Consider the following 27,276-nt stretch of genomic DNA (forward strand, 5'->3'; position numbering starts at 1 on the left):
TCAGGGAAGATTCAAGTTTATATAAAACATCATCAACTTACTAGTGCTACCTACTGGTGAGATCTGACTATTGCTCAGGGAACGATTTTTTTTTTTTCCCTTTAGAGCTTGTTTTGATGGTTTTTTAACAAGTGGTCTGTTATTTTGTTTTGCTTTTAGACAAGGTCTCACGTAGCTCACGCTGGCCTCAAGCTTGCTATGTTGGCTTAGGTTGTCTTTGAATTTCCATGATCCTTCTACCTCCTCCTCCCTGTGCTGGGATCTCCATTTCGGCCAACTCCTAATTCGAGAGCTCCATTATCCTCCAGACCAGACCTTTACTTTCTAAGCTCCCTGCAGGCCCTGCCTCTTTTTCCTCCCCTTCCTCTCCCCGCCCCTTTCCCCGCCTCCATCTTCCGACACTCAAGCTTCCCCTCCAAGCTGCTTCTAGCCCCGCCCACCCGGCCCTTTAGTCTCGTTGCAGTCCAGCCTTCCCCTTCTCCCGGGAAGGCCCCGCCTCCTGCCCCGCCCCTCGCCCATAAACCCTCCCTAATTAAACACTTGGCCCCGCCTCAGCCCCGCCTCCTCCTTCGGTCCCGCCCCCTTCCTGGGCCTGCAGGTCCTTCTCCCGACACTCCTCCCTCCCCTCCACGCTTCCTCCGTTTCTCTCTGCCCTGTCCCTGAAACCCACCTCCAGGTTCCGCCCCGCTTCCCAGACTCTGCCGGCGCCTCCTCGCCTCAGCCCTCGACGCCCTCCGCACTCCCGCTCCAGCGCGATTTCCCGCCGCGGGCCCGCCCCTCCGGGGGCGGAGCTGCGCCAGGTGCGGCCCCGGGGCGTGGCCGGGTTCCGGGAGCGCAGGTGCGGCTTCCGCGTCAAGATGGCCGCCGCCTGTCGCTCTTCGGCTTGGCTCCCTCCCGGCCTCCTCGGCCGCCTGCCCGCCGGGGCCCAGCTGCTGCGCGTTGCCCTGTGCCTCCTGTGCTGGGCCCCGGCGGCTGTGGACGCCGTCCCTGAGCTCGGGCTTTGGACGAGGACGGTCAATGACGTAAGTACTCTGGGGGGGCTGAGGCGTGGCGCTTCTCAGGCTCCCAGGGCCCTGGCACGGTAGCTCCGCCCGCTCAGGGATCTGGCCCTGGGCTCGTTCTCTAGCGCTCTGACGGGCCAGCAGTGGGTCCTCTGACAGTCTAGACTGGGCTCTGGGAAAGGAGCGTCCCCTCCTCTGCCCGACGTGGGCTTCAGGGAAGAGTGATCCCCGTTGTGCCTGGGCCGGCTTCCCCTTCCAAAGCCCTTGCTGTTCGTGAGGCTCTGCACCCGCTTCGTCCTGGCCTCTCACTGCCCCGACGCAGTGTGTCTAGATCATGCCTTTATTTGTTCAGTTCAGAGCCCCCAGTCTGCATTCGCAGCAGCATCGTTGGGACTGAACCCCTCGGCTAGATCACTGCCACAGGGGCCACATCCTCAAGGCCACAGGGAAAGCCCTTGTATACAGTCACCTTGCCTTTCTTTTACTTGCGTTTCTGTATATTCTTTTGCGGTCCTATCACAATTCAGGGCCTTCTACGTGTGTGGGCGGGGCAAGTGTGTGTTTAGGAGTGTTTAAAAGGCGCGTCTGGAGGCATGGGTGGATGAAAATTTCCTTAACTGGGCAGGCCATTAGAGAACTTAGCGTTCTGTGTGGTTAAGAGATGATGTGGGGAAAATGCCGGGGTAGAATTATGGAAAGTCTTGCAAAAGAGACAGGATATTGGGAAGCGGCATTGTCTTTAGTGTCTCTAGAGGATGTGTCTCACCCAGATCTGCTAAGGGTGCGTTCAAACGACGTTCAAGTTTTAAAGATGGAATTTATATATTTCTTCAACCAAAAGTAATATCAGAAGCTGCACATGCTTCCAAACACAAAACTACAGAGGATCAAATATAGGCTTGTTTCTGTATCCTGGCTCAGTGTAGCATTTCTTTTAAGATTGTTCTGAGTCGACGTCCTGTGTTATATAGATATACCAACGATAGGGGCTGCCCGTCTCCATTGTTGAACTTCTCATCATCGAACGGCAACATTTGTTGAAGCACACTTCACAGTTTCCTGCTGCCTCTGTAGTGAATGTGATTAAGCCAGTGTTTGTAAACTCAGAATAAAAACACTACACATCCACTGTTGCTCTACTTGAGCATGTCTGTAAAGATCATTGCCAAGCATACATTGGGTAGTAGGAATCCCACGGGGAAGAATGGCGGGTCTTTTGACAAGCAGCGAAGTTTGTTTCTTGATTGTAATGAGCTATAGTCAGGCTGAGTTTATTTCCTATGAAGCTCAGGCCAGTGGTATCAGCAAGCCTTTCTTTGCAAAAAGCAGGCTGATTATTTTTTTCTTCTTAAATTAACTTGTCAGAATTTGTCTTTTAGAACAGAGAGAATGAGACTTTCATTTGTTTTGTGGTTTCATCGAAAGAAAAATAAAAGGTTCTTTTAGACATAAAAACCAGTTTGAGGGGTTGGGGATTTAGCTCAGTGGTAGATCACTTGCCTAGCAAGCGCAAGGCCCTGGGTTCAATCCTCAGCTCAAAAAACCAGTTTGAGCACTGCCATATGCCATGTACTAGACTGGTCATTACGCTTGCAAAGATGAATTTTAGATACAATGCTTTCTCTCAGGAAGCTAACACAGTATCAGGGACAACACATTTATGAGTAGATACTTAGTACCATAGCATTCCTGGGATACTAGTATTCAAGTACTGATGGAACCAGCCCAACCCTGATTTGTGGGATGTGTAGCTAGTCTGAAAAGATGAATAGGTATCTCCTTTGTGAGAAAAGGGGTGGAGCATTAGCAGTGTGGGTCATTCTTGGTGTTTGCTGAATGACGTCCTAGAAGGTTGGGGACTCAGGTCACCATAGGCCTCCCTCACTAGGCTTCAGCTTTAAACTCTAGGACCTCCAGGGCTGAGACAGCATGTCTGAAGTAAGCTGAGTTTGGACAGCAGGTCACTTGAAATTGGTAACTGTTAGGTGACTTTCCCTCTGAGGCTGTTTCTAATAGGACAGTGACAGAGGGAAGCGACAGCTCTGGAAGTCCAGCTCGGTGAACCACTGAGTACAGAGCAAGGGCGCCCTGGCACGGGCGAGAACCTGAAGTTCCACCATACAACGTGCAGGCAGCTACTCCTCCCCAGCAGTGCTTCCCTGCTCCGTCACTTCAGGGAGGACCCTCGTCAGCCTTGTGAGCTTCTTGAGCTTTAGACTGCCCTCTCCCTCAGGAAGAAGAGTTTGAAGCCAGAGTTTGGCTCCAGATGAGGAAACACTGTGGTTCACAGGCACAGAATTGCCAGAACTCCTTCTAAGTGAAGTGCAAAGCAATTTTTTTTTTTTTTTCGAGACAGAGTTTCTCTGTGTAACTTTGCGCCTTTCCTGGAACTCACTTGGTAGCCCAGGCTGGCCTGGAACTCACAGAGATCCGCCTGGCTCTGCCTCCCAAGTGCTGGGATTAAAGGCGTGCACCACCACCACCTGGTGGAATTTTTTTTTTTTTAATTGCTCATCATGGGCCAGACATGCACCCTCGACACATTTTGAGGTTTGATTAGGCCCTGGGATCATCAGAAGTTACTTTTGGATATGAATAACAGAGCCATTACAGAGATTTTTGCTAATTATTCTGGCTGTCATCTAAGGTTAAACTGCAGGCTCAGGTCTGGAGACAGAAGCACCAGTTACACTGTTGAGGTCAAAACAGAGATGTTGGGGGGCAGTATCACAACCATGCTGGTAGGTGTGGAGAGGAGCAACTCCACGTGGGAAGCATGTGCAATACATAGTTATGTGCTGGGGCTTGGGTGACTGGAGGGCTTGATCTTCACAGCAGACCGTGTAAGACTTGTTGAGAACAGAGAGGAGTGTGCCTGATTACCACAGGGCAGCGTAACGTGCCTGGTGAACATATCCATGAGTGTATGGCTCTGGAGGTCAGAGGAGGGATCTGGGCTGCTGGTTTTGTTGTTGTGGAAACTGTTGGGGAGGGGAAAAGGCTACCAAAAAAGGTGACCTGCCCTGTCGGGGCGCTACACTTCCTTCCTGCTCTTTCGTGCAGCGTGGCTCCCTCCTGCAGGAGTTTTGTTCTTGGGAAGAACTGTTTGACCTTAATCAGGGTTAATGTTGTGAGGCACAGGGGCTGCTAGAGACTGTATGAAGGGGTGGGGTCCCTGGGGAGCACACTCTGGGTTGGAAGCATGCCGAGCAGCTCTCTAGCTACATACTCCCAGCCAGCCATGAGATTTGGAGCTGGTTCTTGAGGTAAGGAGCTGAGCAGGTGAAGGAAAAGCGTGAGAGGGGTTTGCAGTCCTCAGCTCCTGCTGAGGTCCTTGCAGCAGGAGTTTTCCAGAAAGCGAGCATTGCTGGAGAGGCGAGCAGGCTTTGATTGTTTGGGGTCTGCAGGATTTGGGCCTGCTGTAAGTACAGTGGTAAACAAAATCAGTTTGGAGAGGGATGTTATTTATTGAAAATGCTTTGATACCAAGAGAACAGCATGCAAAAGGGTGGTTTCTGTTATGTCCAAGAGCACTGTCCACAACGGCCAAAGCCCTTCTGCCTTGTGTGTCACCAGGCTCCAACTTTGACTTTCTGAGGTCTTTTGTGTTTTTCCAAAGTTCACTTTGTGACTCAGGCTGGCCTTGAACTCATAATCTTCAAAGGCAGGGCCATTACTTCTGATCCTTACTCACAACCACTAGGGAATAGACACAGCAATAAGATTTTAAGCCAGCAAGAGATGTGATCCATTTTGTGTTTTAAAGATTAATTTTTAATTATGTGTATAGGGTTGGGGGAGAATGTGTACATGAATACAGATACCTTCAGAGGACAGAAGAGGGCACACGTCCCCTTGAGCTGGAGTTATAGGGAGTTGTGAGCCTTGTGTTATGGATGCTGGGAACTGAACTCAAATCCTCTACAAGAGCAGTAGGCATTCTTAACCACCCAGCCATCTCTCTAGCCCAATTTTATGTTTTTAAAATGTCTTGACTTAGCCAGGTGGTGGTGGCACACGCCTTTAATCCCAGCACTTGGGAGGCAGAGGCAGGTGGATCTCCGTGAGTTTGAGGCCAGCCTGGGCTACCAAGTGAGTTCCAGGAAAAAAGGCACAAAGCTACACAGAGAACCCTGTCTCAAAAAAAAAAGTAAAAAAAAATGTCTTGACTTGAAGGCTAGATGTGGCAGCTTTAAAATGTAACCACTAATCAGTGTCACAGGAGTAGAGGGCTGTATTTAGAAGATAAAACTACACTTAAACAATAGAGAAAGGAAGCTTTAACTAAGATTTTTCTGTATTTGTTTTTCACTTTAGAAATCAGGACCTTTGATATTTAGAAAAACTACGTTTAACTCTACTGAGATCAAGTTTTCTGGTAAGTATATTAATATACAATTCTGATATATTATAAATGAATACAATAATATAAATTAATATAAGATACATTAAGTTGAATTGTACTAGACTTTTTCTTTTAGGCCACCAACCAGCTCCCAAATCATGACACAGAGTAGCTTTGAATGCTAGGCCTAGCTTAGGTACGTTTCTGGCTAGCTCTTTTGATTTAAATTAACCCCTTTCTCTTTATCTACCTTTTGCCTCGGGGCTTATTACTTTCTTACATCTGTGTATCTTTCTTTCACTGCTTGTCTATGTCTGCCTGGCGGTGTCTGCCTGGCTTCTTGCCTTGAGTGTGACCCTCATTCTCACCTCCTTCCTTGTTTTTTTTCTCTCTTAAGCCTAGATTTCTCTTCCTATTTATTCTCTCTGCCTGCCAGCTCCACCTATCCTTTCTCCTGCCTATGGGCCATTCAACTCTTTATTAAACCGATCAGGTGCCTTAGGCAGGCAAGGTGAAACAAATACAGCATAATTAAACAAATCAGCACGAACAAAAGTAACACACCTTTACATGGTTAAGGTAATATTCTGCAGCATAAACAAATGCAACACGTTATTGCCCAGTTAAAATAATGTTGTACAACACTGAAGGTTTTGTTTTTAAACTGATTCTAAAATTTTAGAATTTTCTTTCATTTAAGGTTTAGTTATTTGCAAGAGTAGCTTTTTCTAAAATTCTGTCATCCTTATCTGTGGGCTCTGTTTGGATTACTATCCTTTAAGATGATACTCAGTGATCCTCACCTTCTGGTACTCATCATCCACATGGTCTACAGAGTTGCTCTTAAATGTCTGAGGCTATGTTACAAAAAGGTACTCTGGCTTCTCTGCCCGTTCCTGATCCTTTGCTCTGGGGAAGCCAGCTGTGGTGGCATAGGACACCCCAACAAGTGTTTTCTCTGGCTTTAGACCTAACCCTTTCCAGTCTTAATCACACCACCTAGAACTTGAAGCATTGGTGGTGCTTTATGGTATTCAAACTAAAGGTCAGACTGCTTGGTCTGTTTGAACCATATCTAGGCAGTCATCCTTGGTCTGGGCTCACACTTAGACTAGGCTTGAGTGCATCTCTTCATCCTCCTCTTCACTTGATTAGCTCCTACTTTCCTTCCTCCCTAGATCATGTCGGATGTCCAGTGCACTTGACACCCTGTTCTCAGCCACTTGGGCTTCTCAGAACACCCACTTATTAACTCCCACAGCATTTTAGTTTCATAAAAAGCAGTTGTTCTTGTTAGCTGCTTGGTACACAGGCAGGAATTCATTCAGCATGTTTTGAATGAGTAAGAGAGAGAATGCGGTAGACTGAGAGAAGCCATAGCTGAACAAGCCAGGATGCTTAGTTGATTACATTGGACTTACATTTGAATAGTTGTAGCAAGTTCTGGCCAGCTGTTAAAATTTAATGAATTTATCCTTCTCATTTTACAGTGATTTAGAGAAATTAGGTAATGTTTTACTCATGTTATCATTAAAACAGCCAGTTTCAGACAGTATTCTTGAAGTCTCGAGTTCATACTAGACTGTTATTAATGTACAATAAAAGTGTTTGTCTGAACAGTGAAGTCGTTCAGTTGTTCTGGACCTGTGAAGTTCACCATAGAGTGGCACTTGAAGTACCATACCTGTCACAATGAGTACCCTGGGCTGGAGGAGGTAAGTGAAAACAAGTCTTCAATGTGTACGGAGCTGTGAAGGGGAAATCATAAATAGACAGATGTACTAGCACCCCAGGTGAGGAGACTGGAAGTGGACCTCACGACTGTAGAAATGCTCCACATTGGAAGTGTCTGCTGCTTGACAGAACTGTAAGCTTTGTAATCTTGTGAGGTAGCTCGTAAAAAAATGTTTAAATCCGCCTTGTAGGAGCCATTGATAAAGGGCTCTGACACATCAGCTCAATTTGAGAAGGAAGTTGAAGTCTCACGTCATTCAAACAATGAGTTGCTTAGGAGCATGAGTAGATTTCCTGAGTTCAAACCAGTCTCTGAAGAGAATGGAGACATCTGAGGAAGGGCAGAGAAGAAGGAGGCTGTGCCAGGGATGGCGGCTCCTCTCCTGGGTGGGAGGCGCTCGCTCCCAGTAAATCACACATGGAGGCTTATTCTTTAATTATAAATGTCTGGCCTTAGCTTGGTTTGTTTACTGCCAGCTGTCCTTAACTTTAAGTTATCCCATCTACCTTTTGCCTGGGGCTTTTCCTGTTCTCTTACTTCTGTAAATCTTACTCTTACTCCATGGTTTGCTGTGTAGCTGGGTGGCTGGCCCCTGGAGTCCCCCTCCTTCTCTGGCTCTTTCTTTTTCCTTCTAGATTTCTCCTTCTATTTATCCTCTCTGCCTGCCATCCCCACCTATTTTTCTCTCCTGCCTCACTATTGGCCGTTCAGTTCTTTACTAGACCATCAGGTGTTTTAGACAGGCACAGTAACACAGCTTCACAGAGTTAAACAAATGCAACATAAACAAAAATAATACACCTTAAAATAATACTCCCCAACAGCGTTCCTTGTCGCCCCTTGCAAGATAAGGTGCTCTTTGGTGAGGCTCATGACGATTGCCTAGAAAGCTTCTCCATTATATGTTTGGCTTCTATCCTGAGTAATGTGGAGTTTCCATTTTATTAGTGCTGTCTTTTCATTTAGAGCAAAATCTCCCTCAATTTGACTAGCTCTGCTTCTTCATGATCAGATTCCAGGTAGGTACTTCTAGCAGGCATTCCATACACTATCGAGTTGTCCTTTGTGTGGAGATGTTAACTCAAACAGTTGATAGAGGAAGTATTTGGTGATCTCTCCACTGTAGAGTTACTGCTTTTTGTTGGTATGTGGGACAGTTTTTTTTTACAGCTATAAAAATGTCCTTTTTTTTTTTTCCATCAAATATCTATCCATTCATGTTAGCATCCTTTTATGAGTCTTGCCTCATGAATCAATTGTTATTGTAATTGCCAAACAATGATTTTATTATTTCCAGTTTTCTTTTATATTTCTTAGCGTATTTTCTTTATGAATGAGCTGCCCTGTTTTTTCTCTTGATCCCAAGCAACAGTATGGACACATTAATTTTTACTTTGTTTTATAGGCAATGATCAGTTAATTTTTGTTGTTTTTATGTTTTGTTTTTTCAAGATAGGGTCTTTCTGTGTAGCCCTGTCTGTCCTGGAACTGTCTTTGTAGACCAGGCTGGCTTTGAATTCACAGAGATCCTCCTGCTCTGCCTCCCAAGTGCTGGGGTTAAAGGTGTGTGCCATTATTCCCAGCTATTGTGTTCTTATTTGAGACAGTCTGCCTGTGTGTCCCAGAGACAGTTCATCTTTTTCTTTGCTCTGCTCCAGTTGTCCTGTGTTTGGTCCGTGAGAGGCAGTTCTTGGAAGACAGGATGCTTCTGTTAGCGGCTTTGATTATTCCTGTCTTGTTTGTGCAGAAGTATTCAGTTAGGTTAGCTGCTTTTGCATTATTTACCATTTGCTTCTACTTCTTTGTCATTAAACGCTCTGCTCTTCCTCTGTAGCATTTCTTACATGGAGGATAAAGTAGAAATAGTCCGAGGGCTGCTTTATTTTTCTGGAAGCTATTTCTTTGTGGTAGCACATTGATTTTTGTTTTTGTCTTAAAGCAGGATTTCGTTATGTACCCCTAACTGGCCTGGAACTTAACTAAGCTGATCTTGAACCTGTCTGTCTCCACAGCACTGATATTAAAGATGTGCACCACTAATTCTGGCTACTGTTTGGTTTTTTGAGACAGTTTCTCTGAGTGTCCAAGGCTAGTCTTGAATAGCTTCAGTCTTAAAGGTCTGGGGTTAACAGTCATGCCCCCATGCCCACCTACGATAGTGTCCTAATCTCTTTCCTCACAGTAACACCATGGTTGTACTTGATACTGGGTACAGACACATTGGAATGGCTAAAATGTAATGGTCATCTCAGTTATACTTAGAATCACAGTTAATATTTTTTTCTCTTTGGTATTTTATTTTATTACATATTTTCAAATATTCCAAACTAAATTAATTCTTGGTATTCTTTAGATATGAAATTTTATTTCTGTTGGGGAAAAAATGTAGAAGTAAATTATAACCTAGACTTTTACCTTGGATAGGAGCTGTTCCAAAAACATGAACTTAATGCTGATGTGGACATCTGTGCTTATTTCAAGAACACTGACTGTTGGACAACAAAAAGTGAAAACTTAGATTGTAGCAGTGATTTACAGGCATTTCCCTCATTAAATGTGAGTATCTGCCTTGCCATGATAAAATCAACTCATTTTATTGAAGTGAATACAAATACCAGGCTTGAATAATGTTTCGTCAGTATTTTCAGAAAGGAAGGTGCTTGTCTTTAAGTCTTGGTTTTGGTTTCTGCATGTGTGCATTAGGATGTAAGAAAGAAATTGGTATCCTGTTCCTTTTTCTTTCTTTTTTTGGAGATAGTCTTTTTTTTTTTTTTTTTTTTTTGGGGGGGGGGGGGGGGGGGGGGTGGGGGGGTGGTGTTCGAGACAGGGTTTCTCTGTAGCTTTGGAGCCTGTCCTGGACTAGCTCTGTAGACCAGGCTGGCCTCAAACTCACAGAGATCCACCTGGCTCTGCCTCTCGAGTACTGGGATTACAGGCGTGTGCCGCCACCACCCGGCTGGAGATAGTCTTATTATATAGCCCTGACTGATTTGAAACTCTCTATGTAGACGAGGCTGTCCTTGAACTCAGAGAAATATATCTGTCTCTGCCTGCAGATTGCTGGGGTTAAATGTGTGCACCACCATGCCTCCGGTTCACTCTCTTTTCAGCCTTACAAGAGGTGTTTATGATCTGTTCACTCCCGTTTTATCTCTCACTCTTCCCTTCACTGTTCTCAGGCTTTTGTTCCCAGCATCCTGTCAGATGAGCCCTAGTCAAGGTTACCAGTAACCTCCATGTTGTTAAGGCCAGTGATCTGTTACCCTTACCCAAGGTCTTGCCTTGTCACCAGCATTTAACAACCTGAACACTCTCATGCGCTTGTTTCCTCTCCCAGCAAGTGGAGGTATAAATGTTAATAAAACAGTCATATCTGGTATGGGGGGGGGTTGCAGAGGCAGGTCAACTTGACACAAGCTAGAGTCATCTGGGAAGAGGAGCTTTAATTGAGAAATGCCTTCATCAGATGCCTGTAGGCAAGTCTTTGGGGCATTTTCTTGATTAATGGGGGAGGGTCCAGTTCATTGTGGGTGGTGGCCCAGGATCACTATCTAGTCCTGGGTTGTATGGGAAAGCAGACTGAGACAGCCACAGGGAGCAGCCAGTAAGCAGTGTTCCTCCATGGCTTCAGCTTCAACCCTACCTCCAGGTTCCTGCCCTGACTTCCCTCAGTGATGGACTGTTATGTAAGCATTATAGAATTAAACCCTCTCCTCCCTGGGCTGCTTTTGGTCATGGTGTTCATCACAGCAATAGAAACCCTAACTAACGTAAGTGGATAGGGAAGTTATGGATCATTATAATTGACTTTTTCCTAAAAACCTAAAATGAAAATGCCTTTAGTAAAAAATTTAAAGTTTTTTTTAAAGTGTTTGAAAGCATAATGAATATACAGAAAAGTACACATATATGCCTCAGTGGTTTTCAGAAACTACAGGTTTCAACCAAGTAGAGAATGTTAGCACCTAGAGCCCCTGTTCATTTCCTATACTTTCTCAACAGTACCCACTCCAACATTAATCACACTATAAAGGAAGCAATTTTTAAGCAGAACTTTTTTTTTAAGTAGCATTTTTTTAAACTTTTTTTCAAGACAGGGTTTCTCTGTGTAGCTTTGCGCCTTTCCTAGAACTCGATTTGGAGATCAGGCTGGCCTCAAACTCACAGAGATCCGCCTGCCTCTGCCTCCCGAGTGCTGGGACTAAAGGCATGCACCACCACCGCCCGGCAACTTTTATTTATTTTTACTTTATGTGCATTGGTGTTTTGCCTGCATGTTTGTATGAGGATGCCAGATCCCCTGGAACTGGAGTTAACAGACAGTTGTGAGCTGCTATGTGGGTACTGGGAATTTAACCCTGGTCCCCTGGAAGAGCAGCCAGTGTTCTTAACCCCTGAGCCATCTCTCCAGCCCCAAAGAAGAACTTTTAAAATCCATGTTCAGAGTACAATGAGACTTATTCTCAGATATTGAATTTTTAAATCTATTTTCTTCTAACACTTTTGTCTTAATTATTAAAAACTACTTTTCTCTTATTTAGAATGGATTGTTATTGGATAATTGTTGTAATTAGATAATTAAGCAATAAATTCATTGCTTGGAATGGTTTATTATCAGCAGTAATATAGACTGGTATTGTTTAATTCTTTTCCAGAATAAAGAGCTTACAGGTAGCAGGAATGTTTCAAGCCAAGAAGGAGCAACGGTAAACCCTTTTGTCTTTAAGTCCAATGTGCACAAATTACAGTGAGATTGAAAAATCAATCTGAAGGCTGCTTGAAGAATGATAATTATTGAAGTTGGAAAAGAAAAAGAGAAACTATTTAAAACAGTATATTTTCTTTTGTTTCAGTATATATTTTACAAATACTATTTCTGCTTTTTAAGAAAAATCTCTTTGAAGACTAGCTCTGTAGCCAGTTTTTCCTTTAAAAAAAAAATTCAGTTCTCAATATGCAAGACAATATAGCTGTAGGCTGTTGCTGTCACCCTACAGTGAGAAGGGAGTGTAGCACAGCACGGGGATTTGTGGCATTTTGGGGAATTACTAAGAGTCAGAGACTGAGTAAGAGGTACAGAGGCTCAGGAGGAGTTATGTGCAGGTACTGAATTGCACATAGGAGAGCTTAAATTTAGCTTTTAGATACTGACTTCACATGTTTCCTCAGCCATTCCAAAGAGAAATCTAATTTTCTGCAGTGGCTGGGACAGGACAGACTCTTGGCACAAACTATTGTATTTTGTAGAAGAGTAAGAAATGAAAGGAAGAAAGTACTCACAGGTGTGGACTGTGCCATATTGATTTTATGTCATTCCCTAGGCAATCCTCTATAACAACTGTTTGTATAGCATTTACATTCTATTAGGTATTAGAAATAATCTAGAGATTATCTAAGTATACAGAAGGAGACTATGCAAATCCATGGCATTTTATATGAAGGACTTGAGCATTCAAGAATTTGGGGACCTATCCTTTGTGAGGACTGAGGAACAATTCTGTGGTTTCATTTTGTTTTGTGGCACAGTCTTACTGCTGCCCAGGCTTGCCTCAGACTCAAGCTCTCTGGCAAGTCAGACTTATTTTTGACATTATCTCACTTCTCTCTCATCTCAGTTTTTAAAAAACAACATTTTGTTAGAATGCTTGGTAATATTAGGATGGAAGATGAGGATTCCAATATTAGATTTTTTTTTCTTTTAAGACAGGGTCTCACTCTATAGTCCTGGATAGCCTGAAACTATGTAGACCAACCTGAATTGAAACCACAGAGATCTACTTGTCTCTGCCTCCTACGTATTGGGATAAAGGCCTGTGCCACCAAAACTAACCTAGAAAAAAATATTTGATGGTGTTAAAGAAAACATGGAATGAGAATCCAGGGGAACATGCGGCAGTATACGTAGGAGAAGGAACTGGGGATGAGAACATTTGTCCCCGTTTTGGGTATGGGGGTGTAGGTAAGAAAGAACTGGCAGCAATGTCTTCCTTCCACTGCCTGCCGTTCCTTCCCTCACTCTCTGTTTAGTTACTAAAACTTCAGGAATGTTGACTGTCTGACTGTCTCACACTGATCTGTTTAAAGAACAGACTTCTCCCTGTTGCAGGATGTTGTAGCCAGGACCCAGAAAGATGGCTTCCATATCTTCATCGTGTCTATTAAAACGGATAAAACAGATGCAGTCTGGGATTTGAATGGTATAGTTACCCCGTGTGTGCATTCTCTGTGTTCAATAGTTTGTGTCATTAATGTGAATCTATATCGTCTGTTTAAAACATGTCTTTCAAACATGGATTTGTTAGCCATACACCTATTTTGAATGCTTAACACTAATATACTTTTTTAATAGATGGGGAGAAATGAGCTTATGTTTAAAATGTTTTTAAAGGGCTGGAGAGATGGCTCAGAGGTTAAGAGCACTGTTTCTTCTTCCAAAGGTCCTGAGTTCAATTCCCAGCAACCACGTGGTGGCTCACAACCATCTGTAATGAGATCCGGTGCCCTCTTATGGCCTGCAGAGAGAGACGTGCATACAGAACACTGTATATATAATAAATAAATAAATCTTTTTAAAATAAATAAATAATAAAAAATAAAATAAAATGTTTTTAAAAACCTGATTATTGCCAGGCATGGTAGTGCACACCTTTAATCCCAGTACTTGGGAATCAAAGCCAGGCGGATCTCTGTGAGTTCAACACCTGCCTGGTCTACAAAGCAAGTTCTAGAACAGCCAGGGCCTCTCAAAAGACCTAAACATAGAACAAAACAAAACAAAACAAAACAACCCTGATTATTAATTAACTCTTGTATCTCTTCTTCTCCCTCCCTCCTCCTGTCATTAGTTTCTCTTTCTATGGTGGGGCCTCATGGATATATCTCTGCATCAGACTGGCCTCTAATGATTGTGAGTATGTCTCATCCTTTTTTCCAAATGAATTTTTTAAAAAAATATTTATTTAATGTATATGAGTAACCTGTCTTCAGGGACACCAGAAGAGGGAATCAGATCCCATTATAGATGGTTGTGAGCATGTGGTTGCTGGGAATTGAATTCAGGACCTCTGGAAGAGCAGCCAGTGCTCTTAACCACTGAGCTATCTCTCTAGTCCCAAATGAATTTTGGGGAGGTGTGTGTTTTTGAGCCAGGGTTTCTCTGTGTAGTTTTTGGTGCCTGTCCTGGATCTCACTCTGTAGACCAGGCTGGCCTCGAACTCACAGAGATCCACCTGGCTCTGCCTCCTGAGTGCTGGGGTTAAAGGCATGTGCCACTGTCACCCGTCCCAAATGAATTTTTAAGGGTTTAGTAGTATAACTTCTCTATAGGCATGCTTTGACAAGCCCTCTATTTCTGCTTCCAGAGTGTTAAGAAAATAGAGTTGGGGAGGCTCCTGAGATGTCAGCTCTCTAGAGTCAGAAGAATCAGAGGCTAACACTGTTTCTCTTCCTGCAGTTTTACATGGTGATGTGTATTGTTTACATATTATATGGTGTCCTCTGGCTGATGTGGTCCGCTTGTTACTGGAAAGATATATTAAGAATCCAGTTCTGGATTGCAGCTGTTATTTTCCTAGGAATGCTTGAGAAAGCAGTTTTTTATAGTGAATACCAAAACATCAACAGCACTGGACTGTCAAGTAAGTTTTGACTGTTTCCATGAGTTATGTGTAGTGTGTTTTAGCTAGTGTGAGCAGAGCTGTAGGAAGGCCTCTTTTATGCATAGGTGAAGAGGATGGAAGCCAACCAGAGAATGTCAGGAGGTTGGGAAGATGGCTCAGTATGTAAAGCACTTACTAAGTGCATGAGGACCTGAGGCAGAATTCCAGTACTCACTTCAGAGCCAAGTGTGGCAGCACACACACTTCCAACCCCAGCACTAGAGGGATCCATGAGCTTCCTTGCTAGCAGCCTAGCTGCAGGTCCAGTGAGAGACTCCCTCTCAGGGGAATGAAGTGGAGGGTTGGTAAATCAGGACACTGTGTCCCCAGCTGTATAGACGTGTAGGCATGTGCGCTCTCCACACCTGCACAAAAGTGAGAACGTTCGAGTAGGAACCTGATCATCTGAGCTTGTGTATGTGTTCTCTCCATTTGTTTCTTTCTGCTAATTTCCCTTCACCTTTTGTTTCTGGAAAAAGAAAATTCCTATTCTCTAACGGTATTAAAACAGTACCAAGACATGGGTAAGGGTACCTTAGGTGTGGCCAATGCTTTTGATATTTTTCCTTCTCCAATTTTTTTATCTCTTTGAAAAAAAAAAAAAAAAGAGAGAGAGAGCCACTTTGGCCCCAGAGAGTAAAGTGAGTAGCACTGAGTTGTGTGGAATCTGGAGTCTGTGTTCTCCTCTTCTCTTCACCCTGCAAGAGCTCCTTATGACCAAAGGAGACAGTACCATGGTTGGCACAGTGGGATGTTTGAAGCTGGGAATACTGCTATACATTTCAGATGTGTGCTTCAGGCTTGTAGAAGATAAAGTCAAACAGGCTGGAAAAGTGAGGGTTTGCTCTTACTGTTGACACTTTGGAAGTGGTAAAGGAGAGAGGATTTCAGAGGGGTAAAAATGACCTTTTGAGTGCAGTTACAAATGATCTTGGCATAGATCATTAACAGAAATGGTGATGCTGGCCAACTCCAGGAAAAAAACTGAGTTGAAATATACATGAAACTATTTTGGACTCAAGTTGCCATTTATTGAAGCTGAGTGATGGGTTTGTAGAAGTTTATTACACTAATTTTTTTTCTGTCGAGGAATGTTGGAAATTCATCAAAATAGAAAGGCTAAAAGCATATCTACAAAAGACTAAACAAAGAGCCAACATGGAGGTCTGCATAGTAGAGCTGCTTCTGCTGTATGTGTGCTTGTGTATACATGGACACAGATGTTTGCATATGTGGTCTTAAGTCAGAGAGTGAAGTGCTGGAGGATTAGCCCAGTGCTAGATAACTTGCCTAGCATACATAGGCCCTGCATTCTTCCCCAAGCTCTGTCAGGGGCAGGTTGGGGTAGTATCACATGATAAGGGTTGAAACCTGACTGGGTGTCAGAGAAGGCAGTTCCTTTCCCTTTGTGTTCTGGTAAGGACCTAGAGAGAGCAAGGGTGGTATGAACTGAAGAACAGCAAAAGCCAGAGATCCATGAAGAGAAGATGTGCCTTTGCAGCCATCAGGGAATCCAAGTCCTTCATCTGAGGTGTCGCCAGAGGGGTTGTCAAAGAAGCTATGAGTCACTGTCAGTATGTTTGAAGACTTGTGCAAAGGCCTGGCCATGTATTTTTGGCTTTGCACACCACATGGTCTCTGTTGTAATCACTCAGCTCTGCCATTTTGAAAAGTAGCCACAGACAACAATAAATAAGCATGTCTGTGTTATGATAAAACTTGATTTACAGAAATATGCAAGCCAGATTTAGTCCCTGGGCTGTAGTTTACCAATTCCTCTTCTGTATTTACTGTAGTTGACTTCCCACTGCTTTTAACATCAAGTCTAGACTCCATAACAGAGTGTCCAGAGCCATGAATGGTCCTGGTCCTGGCCTCTATCCCACCTACCTCTTCTCTGTTTCCTGTTGACTTCCCACTCACTGCCTTCAGCATTAGGTCTAGACTCTGTAACAGAGTCACCAGAGCCATGAGTGGTCCTAGCTTCTATCCTATGTTCTTTTCTTGGCATCTGATGTTGCACTCAGCTGCATACACACTCTGCATTTCCCTTCTTCATGCTTCCTTCCACAACATACGTCTACTTAGTCTTAAAGTCCTCCTTTATTCACCTTTTGTGAGTTTTCCAGACCAACTGTGTATTGTGTATTAGGTTGCTCTTTCTCCTAGACCCAATGCTACTGAGTCACATGTAGCACTCCCCATGCTGAGTTGTGTCTGCTTCCATGATTTAACCAGAGTTCAAAGTCTGTGCAGATAGGGGCCAAGATGCCTCTTTTATTATTACAGTCCTATAGTAGAAGTGCAATGAATACTTTCATTGCTTTTTGTGGTGTTAGGGATTGAACCCAGGGCCTTGCACATTCTAGGCTAGCACTTTATTGCTATAAATATACATTTTAAGTGAATAAATGATGAAGGCACAGGGAGAAAAGAGAATTCCAGAGAGCATGATGGCTTTCAGATATTTGCTGGTTGTGAAGAGGGATGTAGCTGGAGGGTTGACATAAGAAAACTGCCCAATAGAGCTGGTCAGACTTGAGGTGAGACTTGAGGAGTTACTGCTGCCTTCCTCTGAGGTCTGCAATAGCAGATGGGTTAAATGGCTTGTAAATCACTTATAGCTAGTTAATCTGAGGTCAATGTCATTGCACATGGTAATTTTTTAGAGTCTTAGTTAAAGGGCCCTCAAAAGTGCACATAATGAGTTGTTTTTTTCTTCCCCCTCAGCCCAAGGTTTACTGATATTTGCGGAGTTAATATCTGCAGTTAAGAGGACATTGGCTCGCCTGCTTGTGATCATTGTGAGCTTGGGTTATGGCATTGTGAAGTAAGTACTGCTGCATTGAACAACTCCTGACCCTCCAGTCTAGTGCTTCAGCCCATGCATACCACGACTTCTGCAAAACTCAGGACTTGTCAGTATTCCAGCCTGACTCCCCAAGAGAAAACTCTACAAGGGCACAGGGTTTTTTGTTTTTATTTTTATTTTTGTTTTTTTCGAGATGGTTTCTCTGTGTAGCTTTGCACCTTGTTTGGAACTCACTCTGTAGCCTAGGCTGGCCTCAAACTCATAGAGATCCACCTGGCTCTGCCTCCCAAGTTCTGGGGTTAAAGGCATGCGCCACCACCGTCCGGCCTACAAGGGCACAGGTTTAAAAAAGTGTAGGTTTAAAAAGTCATTTTATATCATTTCCAAATGAAGATCCTGATTGAATCCCAGTAGCCCAAGGTGGCCTGAGCCTCCCAGGGTGCCAGGATTATAGGCATGTGCCACCACACCTATCTTTTTTTTTTTTTTTGCCAGAGCTGAGGACCAAACCCAGGGCCTTATGCTTGCTAGGCAAGTACTCTACCACTGAGCTAAATCCCCAACCCCCACACCTATCTCTTAAGCAGTCTGTGTCTTACTATAAAGGTGCAACAAATCCAGGCCAAAGTATAGAACCATCGTAACTAGGGACCACCGCTTATTTTCCCACTAGTCACATGATCTTTCCTGGCCTACAGACAACACCATGAAGTTCTAGACACCCTGTTCTCACATTAGAGCCGCAGAGAGCGCCATGCAAGGTACAGAAACTGCAAGTGAAGGCAGGGGACGGGTCTCACTACACTGACTAGTCCTTTCTCAGGACCTCACTTACCTCTGTCTCGACTTCTCTGTTTTAACAAGCTTACAGAAGAGGCTAAGGGCTGATAGAGGACTGTGTATCGAATGAGATGTACCTAGGTAGACAAGAAACGTGGGACGGCCGACTTGCAGGGGCTCACTGGTAACATTGACAGCAGTGGCTGAGGGCTGGTGCCCCTGGCCATCCAGGTAGCAACACTGCTAACTGTCTATAAAGCAATCTAGGGTGGGGGTGTGTACCCAGAGAGGAGCTCAGTGCTTGGGAGGGCTGTAATCCACAGGAACACCTACCTGTCTTTTGTGGGTGCTCTCTGGCAGGAGACTGCGAAAGTGGTCATCATCTGGGTCACTCCCATCTGCAGGATTCACTAATGGGCCCAGGGAACCAGGAGAGGCCATGCACTCCCAGAGTAGCTCTCCCACCTGAGGCTAACCCACCACTGCAGTCAGGCACAGGCAGCTTTGGAGAGTGAGGGGAAGGCCATTTTGAAGTAAAAAGCCCTGTGTGTAGCTTCAGCTGGTCTCTGCACAGTGCGAATGTTTGGCAGGTGTTTTAGGTGTATGTCTAAGGATATTTTCAAGTTAGGTGGGATCCTTGTGGAAGCAACACTGACGTCAACTAATAAAAAACCACCAAGACTAATCTAGGCAGAGGTGGAAAGGTGGGGCTGCGAGTGTGGCTTCTAGGGTTTGCATTCCTTACGTCTTCTCCTCGTTGATTCTCACTGTGTTTGGGGGCACAGCTAGCACCAAGATGTCGGGCTCCCAGGCCCTTCAGAGGAGTTGACAGGAGCGAGGCTAAAACAAATGGCGGGGTGGGTTCCAGGCAGAGGTGGAGTTGCCGTGGCTGGTGTTCAGTCACAAGGGCAGTAGAGACTGTGTAGAAACTGCTGTCTAGGGCTGGAGAGACGGCTCAATAGTTCAGAGCACCGGCTGCTCTTCCAGAGGACCCAGGCTCAATTCCCAGCAACCACATGGTGCCTCATAATTGCCCATGACTCCAGTATCGGGATCCAACACCTTTACACAGACATACATGCAGGCAAAACATGAATGTACATGACATAGAAATAAGTAAGTTTTTTTTAAAAAAAAAAAAAAAAAGAAAGAAAGAAACTGCCATCTAATCCCAGATGCAAACATGGAAACCCAGCTGTATCTTTGAATTACAGACCAACCTTCTTAACTGTCATACTTCTGATGTGCCATTCCCTCTGGTGTAAGGAGGATTCTGACCACCATAAGGACTAAGATGATTTACTTCCATTTAAGCCCTCATTTGTCATGTATCATTAGCTAATTTAACTTATAGATGTCTTGGAGTTCTGGTCATTTTAGTAAGTTTTTTTTTTGTTGTTGTTGTTGTTGTTGTTTTTTTTTTTTTTATCTTATTTTACTTCTAATTGAATGTGGCTGGTGTAGATGAACAATGCTAGAGTGGGGATTAGCCAAGTTGTTCAGCTTTTGACGGTGCCAAGAGCCAGTCTGGTTTTGTTGGCTTTCTAGTAGGGGATCATTATCCACACGTAGTTCTGCCCAGTTCTTTGCCTGCCAAAGGCAGGAAGGTAAGCGGGAACTGTGCTTCTTAGCAGCTTGTGTTGTTATCCTGAAGGGGCACACAGGGTTGTTTCCATGAAGTGTGTCTCCTGAAGGGTTCTGTTACATATATAATTTTCCCAAGGTAATGAGGATGCTTCTCTCCCTAAAGGTGTTGGGCTATTTATTACTGGCTGGTAAAAACTTTCCACCTTAACTCTTGGCAATAATGGAAAAGCTGTCATGATCACTCACAAACAGGCTTTTAGGCTTTCTTATTTTGTTTTTCTTAAGTATCTTGGAGTAGACTTGTTAGGTCACAGCTAGGTCTGTCAACACCTGTATTCCCAGCACTCAGGGCATGGAGTCCGAATGATCTCCAGTTCAAGGCCAGCCTGGGTTGCATTCCAAGCTCTTTCTTGCCTGTAACCTGAAGGAGGCCACCACCCTGATCCCCTTCTCCACACCTGACACTTAGCTCCTTGCCTTAGTTTTTGTTTTAACATGACTGTCTTAGATATGTTTTCAAAGCCATTTTTTCCATACTAATTACTCTGAGAAGAGGGTTTTGAAGTATTGTAAAATGTATGTGCAATCATCTGATTTGTAGATCCCAATCTGTATTCAGATTGTTAATTGCAAAAGAAAATACATTTTCCCCTACTCATACATGTTTTAAGAATCAAAAATATTATTTTAACTTTTAAATTGAAAGATTAAAAACCAAATTATGTTATCACCTCTACTGTGGATAAGAGGCAGGAAAGAGAGGAAGGGCTCTGGGGTTCCTTGTGCTCATACTCTGCTCTGTGGCCAGTCACAAGATCGGTTGGCTCCTCCAAGACAGCGCTCTATGTGGTTTGCAGTTAATGTTCGTAGAAGTTCTCATCTCTGCCAGCAGCCCCTAGAAGCTGGCATCTCCTTCCTAGGCTCACCAGCCTGCCCTGTGTTCTCAGTAGTACTTGGTTCATCCCATCTGGCACGTGCGCAGTTCCAGGTCCGAGAGGGAAGGCCTGGTGTTGCTGGGCCTGTGGCTGTCCTGAGAGAGCGCAGAGTTCCAAGCACAGCGTAACTAAACGGTGCCCTCCCCCCACCCCCTGTGTACTGCCCCCGTGAGTTGTGTGCACATGCACCTTCTTACCCATGCCTTCTCTCCCACCCTCTTCTTACTGCAGGCCTCGGCTAGGAACAGTCATGCACCGGGTGACTGGACTGGGACTGCTGTACTTGATTTTTGCAGCCATTGAAGGCGTCATGAGAGTCATCGGGGTAAAGCCGCGTGAACCTAACCGAAGAATGCCATTGTTCTTAGTCTCTTCGTTTTCCTCTGTTTTTAAGAGGAGGATGTATGAGAAAGTCCCAATTTGAGCTTTTTTCAGATAGTCTGCTTTTTTAATACTTGGTGAAGGAAGAGCCCAGCAGACTGCTTCCTAAAATGGCAGACCGTGAAAGACTGCTGATAACATCCTCCTTGGACGTAGCTCCATCCAGAAATGTCTGTGTTCATTATTAGTGGCGTCTATTTTTGCCCTTACATAGTTTAAACACAGACATCTCTTTCTTAATCCTGGACTTAGAAATGGATCGGGTGAGCAGAAAGGGAATTATTCCCTTCACTCATGGAAGCAATTCTCCTTTCATTTGGCTCTAACTTTGCCCTGACTGGACTTACTCTCTGGGGAGTCAGCAAGTCCCACAGTGGAAGAACCAAGCCATGTTCAGGGAAGACTAGTCATGTGGGCAGCAGCACTTTATCCTCTGAGGAAGTGTTGTATTCTAATCTGTGAAAACCCCTAAGAAAAAAGCAAACCAAACAACTCCCATGAAAGGAGCTTGGGTTCTTAGGAAGCCAAGTGATTGAGAAGCTTACTGCAGTTTGCTTGATTCAGAGACTTGCATTTTACCCAAAACACATTTAAATTGAGTGTGTAGATCAGATCACTGTACACAGAGCAGTTAATCTGTATGTTCTCACAGTAAGTTTACCTCACATATTTTTGTTTGACTTTTTTTTTTTTTTTTTTTTTGGTTTTTCAACATAAGGTTTCTCTGTGTAGCTTTGGAACCTGTCCTGGAACTCACTCTGTAGACCAGGCTGGTCTTGAACTCACAGAGATACACCTGCCTCTGTCTTCTGAGTGCTGGGATTAAAGGCCTACACCACCACAGCTGGCTAGCCTCATACATATTTAAGTATACATCTAATTCATAGGAAATTAGTCTTTACTAAAAGGATTATAGGAAAAATAATACCCACATAAATTCAACATTATACATTTTAAAGTTTACACGGTCAGCAGTTTAGAAGGTGGCTGTTTTAAATGTAACTGTTGAAGCAGGTGTCTGATTTATAGTTCGTTTCTCCCTTTCCACATAGTACCCCACCTTACTTTGCCTTTTTTGTGTGAGTGTGTCCCTTTACCCTCAGGGGACATCAGGAGTCTGTTCCTTTGGTAGAATCGGCTCTGAGTTTGGGGTGATGAGGAAGGAGATTGAAATGGCAGGTCTGGGTGAGATTGGGGGATGGCAAGCATTTTGTTTATTTGCCAATCTACTTCTAGCATGAAATAAATTGGTAAGAAATTACATTTGTTGTTTCCAAAACAGATGATTTCTATGTGCTAAACACAATCCCATCACAATATGAACTCTTAGGTGGCATAGTTGATGATAAAGAGAAATTATTTTTCTTCAAATGATACTTGTATACTGCAATGAAACTTGTATAAATTTAGGCTCTCCCTACTTTTATCTTTCAGGGTTCTAAACATTTAGCTGTTGTTTTGAGTGACATTATTTTAGCAGTTATTGACTCCATTTTTGTGTGGTTCATATCCTTTATCATGTCCTTCCAAAATAGTGTGTGGTATTATTAAAATCAGATAACTTTTAATTCATAATAATTGAATGAAATATAATTATGTATTATTGTTTTCTCAATAAAGGAGTTTAGCTAAAGACAAGAAAGTAGTAACTCCCCAGATAGGAATGTCTCTAATTTCCTGTTAGTTCACTAAACATGTAAATGCTCAATGTACATCCACCCAGTCAGGCATACATACACAGAGAATATCGTCTCTGCGTTTACAGAATTCACACCTGACAGAGAGGCAAATAGACAACTTCTGAAACCGCATAGCAGGAGAAATTGCCCTCCTACAGTGCTGGTGTGAGAGTGGAGGCAAGAGGGAACTGGCAGAAGAATGGAGACCTCACAGAAATGGTTGAGTACATAGGGAGAGCTGAGGAAGCATAGTGGAAGTGTGAAATTAAAGGGGCAGTGGCAGATTGTCCCAGCTTCGCTTCTCTGCATGTAAATATGGTGGTCAGTCATGGCAAATGAGACCATGGGGAAAGATATAATGACATGGGTGGGGCCTGAGCAACCTCGGCAGTGGCTTCTTAGAGATGCTTGCCTTCCTTGGAGAATGGGCAGGAAATAGACACCTCTGGAATTGGATGGCAGAGCTGCAGTAGAGGTGGGGGCAACCCCACCTTTAGCAGTACATCTCTGTCCTGGTGCTTGTCCTCTGCCACTGTGTATTTAGAAAGGAGCCTGAGCTGCCCCTTCTGAAACTGCCTCTTTTCTAAAGTAGTTTGTGCGGAACTTTTGACAAGTCAGGGACTGTGCCCTTGCATTAAGCAATTGAACTTTAGACTTTTCATCCAGAAGAATTTTGTAGGTGGCTGTGGTGGTGCATGCCTTTAATCTTAGTGCTTGGGAGGCAGAGGCAGGTGATCTCTGAGTTAGGGGCCAGCCTGAGCTCACTTCAAAGAGAGTTCAGAGACAGCCAGGGCTACATCAAGAGACCCTGTCTCAAAGCAAATAAACAAAACATGCTGTTTTCTCTTGGGATTTACAGATAGATATTCCAGAGGTTTCTTCACCATCCACAGAGTGATTCATTGGGGAACACTCAGGTGGTAACTGGTGGAAACTTCTAAGGAACAAGCTCTGTATTTTCTGATCCCATCTCTGTGTAAGTGTGGGCAGGCCATCTCCTTTGGACAGCACTGACTTTGTCACCTTCCAGTACAGTGAGCCAAGTTGGGGTAGAGAGGTAGGGAAAGCAAGACGAGAGGTTTAATTTACTCGGAGGCATAAAGAAGTCCAGAGATTAAAACTACCCTGGCCAGTGTTAAGTGGTGACCAGAAGTAAGTTACTCCAATACTCCTTTCCTGTGAACCTGCATTTGCCAAGTTTGCTGTCACCTGCTGTTTGGTCATTTTTACCACTGTCAGTGAGAAGCAGGTCTCCTGGGTAGTCACAGATGACAAGCAGGGCTGGATACAAAATTGATGGTTTTGAATGATGATGACCTTGCTCTCTTCGATTCCGATGAACCTAACCAAAGGCAGTTAATCCTGTAAGAATCTTAACTGACAAATTCGAGGTTGGTAGCCTTGTCATGTCTCCCCATGCCCCCTTTGCTGCTTGGTTATTTGTTCTGCTGTTTTGCTGCAGGCCAATGACTCTGATCTCGTTCTTCTGGCCAGCCTGCCTCTCTCTCTCCTTGACTCGGGCTTGTGCTGGTGGATATCCTTTTCCTACTGCGCGCCTGCCCACCTGGCTCTCTCCACGTTGTGGAGCCTGTGCGCTTCCATCACTGCTTTCTCTTCCGCAGGGGGCGCCCGGGGGAGGGGGGCGGTAAACTTGACCTAATTAAACAGTGCCTTGGTAAGTAAAGGCTTAGGCAGTTTCAAGTTTGCTTTTGACATTTTAACCCCTTGGTTTAAAAGAACACATTGGGATTTTCAAACAAGAACAGGTTTTCTGTTTCATCTGATATGTTTAAGGAGTACAGTGTGCTTGCGTTTTGGTAGGATCTCACAGTAGGACCTAATTGGTTAGAGTGTGTTACTTTAGAAGCTGATCTTGCCAGGCATGGTGGTGCACATCTTAATCCCAGCACTTGGAGGCAGGCAGGAAGATCTCTGATTTCCACACCAGCCATGGCTAGCTACACAGTGAGACCCTTTCTCAAAGAACTTTTTTTTTTTCCAGAGCTGAGGATCGAACCCAGGGCCTTGTGCTTGCTAGGCAAGCACTCTACCACTGAGCTAAATCCCCAACCCCTCAAAGAACTTTTTTAAAAGTAACTAAAATTTAAAAAAAAATCCATCTTCACTGTAAAGTATTGGACATGTAGAATGGTTGAAAAAATACCTCATTAAAAAACAGAAAACTTCCTGTTTTAATGGAGTATTTAGGTTTTGTTGGTTTTTTTTTTTTTTTTTTTTTTTTTTTTTTTTGAGATAGAGTTTCTCTGTGTAACAGTTCTGGCTGTCCTGGAACTCTCTTCATAGCCCAGGCTGGCCTCAGACTCACAGAGATTCGCCTGCCTCTGCCTCCTGAGTGCTGGGGTCAAAGTTGTGTGCCACCACCACCCAGTTAGTCTTTTAAATAGGTATAGATCCAAAGCTTGCCCTGCTGTCTGTTAGTGTTGGTGTCTGGTTCATAAATAAAAGCCGTTGGTCTGACCCTAAGGAGAGACCTGCCTGCATGAGTAGACACCTACAGGCCTCTGCTGACCTGAGGGGTCAGCAAGGAAGTCTCTGTTTCCTCCTTCTGGACAGTATTGGCCTTCCTTGAGCCCGGTGCTCCTGGAAAGCAACCACTGCTAAAACTTCCTCTCCACCCCTTGTGCTCTGGGAAAGGCTATTGTAAGGCAGCTCCCTTCCCATAGGACTTGGCTCAGAGTCCAGGATGCTCCTACTTTACCTGACTAAGCTAGACCCAGACCCTCCAAATTCCCATTCTTTGCCTCATGAATGATTAGCTGAACCTTCTGTATCCATTGTGTAATCAAGACAAAATACTAACTTCATCAAACTTGAAGACTTTCCCTCTAATGTCTTTGAACCTACTGTTAGCCTGAGCCAGTACACAGCCTCTTTAAAGTTCCTCGTGAGAACTGACAGACCTCTGGGAAAGACCTGTGTGTTGTCACTGTGCCCGGCCACCTTCCTGTGCTTGCCTCCTTCTGTCCACAGGCCTTTTCTCCCTGGCCTGTAAGTCACTTGAAAAGCTTACACTCCTAGTATGCCCCGTCCTTCCAAAAGTAACAGGCATGGTGTCATAGGTAGCACGAGGTGTCTTAGCTGAGAGTTTCTGCTTTGACTGCACACTGCACTGGCCTATGTCACAGGAACACATCACAGGTCCTCTTGCCTTTTTTTTTTTTTTTAAAGTCTGTTCATTCATTTCAGACAATGGAAATTTTATATAGAAAACTATAATTAAATTTAGTTTTAGAATTATAGACTAAGATACACATTCTGGGTTTTGTTTTAAGAATTGTTTTCAGCACTGCTGTGTTTGGGACTATAGTACAAGATTCTTACGTGTTTTCTTTTAACTAGAGTTTGCCATTTCCCTTGTTTTTCCTTGACTAGTTTTTCACATTTTTATAAGTTTGGCACAGACTATGAAGACTCTAAGGCTAAGAAAGAACACGGTGAAATTTTCATTATATAGGCATTTTACAAATACACTCATCTTTGCTGTGCTGGGTAAGCCATCTATGCCTTTTTCTAAAACAACCCATTTCAGTGTTGTATGTTCTTTCAAAGGTGACTGTCTCTGTCTTTCAGCTTCTATAGTGTTTATGGTGTGGACAACAAAGACCTTCAGGATTGCAAAATGCCAGTCAGTAAGTAAACTCTTAAGTATTTTAAAATTTTATTAAATTATTGGCTAGATAATTAAAGTGGTTTGTTGTGGGGTATTTGTACACCGTGAAGGTGTATTGGTGTGATTGGTGTAATAAAAAGCTGAATAGCCAATGGCTAGGCAAGAGGTATAGGCAGGATTTCTGGGAGAGAAAGGAGAGGAGGAGGAATCCAGGTGCGCAGGAGATGCCAGGAGACATGGAGAAGAGACTGGAGATGTAAGATGGATGAGAGGTAATGCCATGTGATAGAATGTAGATTAATATAAATGGGTTAATTTAAGTTATAAGAGCTAGTTAGAAATAAGCCTAAGCTACAGGCCAAGCTTTTATAATTAAAAAGAAGTCTCCATGTCATTATTTGGGAGCTGACTGGCATTACAGAAAAAGACTTACTACTTATAGCACCCAATCTAGGGCACCAGGTGATGTTTTTTTGTTGGCTTAATGGCTGCACATGAATCCACTGATATTTTAATTATTACCAGTGGTCCCACAGCCCCCTCAGTCAGCACCCCGTCAGCCACTCAAGCCGTGGCCTAGCAGGGCTTCTGGTCCCACTGCCCTGGCTCTGCCATGGCCTCGATATGTAGGTTTAAATTAAGTTTCTATTGTGTTTATCAGTAAGACTCAGAAGTCAAAGGCTGGAGTAAAAACCTGCTAGCTCAGAGAGACTGAGTAGCAAATAGATGACC

General features: G+C 43.9%; 1 protein-coding gene across 2 annotated transcripts in view; it reads left to right on the top strand.

Annotated features, from left to right (window-relative positions):
- The first annotated feature begins 702 nt into the window (after positions 1–702).
- Tmem87b (transmembrane protein 87B) overlaps positions 703–27,276 on the top strand; it is a 40,232-nt gene continuing 13,658 nt past the window's right edge. The window contains exons 1-13 of one of the 2 annotated variants that reach the window (XM_036185727.1): positions 703–1,022; positions 5,319–5,379; positions 6,967–7,061; positions 9,506–9,637; positions 11,737–11,787; positions 13,188–13,278; positions 13,927–13,988; positions 14,535–14,718; positions 17,470–17,569; positions 21,085–21,178; positions 22,669–22,740; positions 26,315–26,423; positions 26,505–26,563. In XM_036185727.1, the coding sequence (XP_036041620.1) occupies positions 858–1,022; positions 5,319–5,379; positions 6,967–7,061; positions 9,506–9,637; positions 11,737–11,787; positions 13,188–13,278; positions 13,927–13,988; positions 14,535–14,718; positions 17,470–17,569; positions 21,085–21,178; positions 22,669–22,740; positions 26,315–26,423; positions 26,505–26,563 (1,275 nt within the window). In that variant the 5' untranslated portion in view covers positions 703–857. Of the gene's footprint in view, positions 1,023–5,318; positions 5,380–6,966; positions 7,062–9,505; positions 9,638–11,736; positions 11,788–13,187; positions 13,279–13,926; positions 13,989–14,534; positions 14,719–17,469; positions 17,570–21,084; positions 21,179–22,668; positions 22,741–24,375; positions 24,448–26,314; positions 26,424–26,504; positions 26,564–27,276 lie in introns of both variants that reach the window. The other variant, XM_036185726.1, reaches the window with a different exon arrangement.

The sequence above is a fragment of the Onychomys torridus genome, chromosome 4 (genome assembly GCF_903995425.1).
Source record: "Onychomys torridus chromosome 4, mOncTor1.1, whole genome shotgun sequence".
NCBI classification, from domain to species: Eukaryota; Metazoa; Chordata; class Mammalia; order Rodentia; family Cricetidae; genus Onychomys; species Onychomys torridus.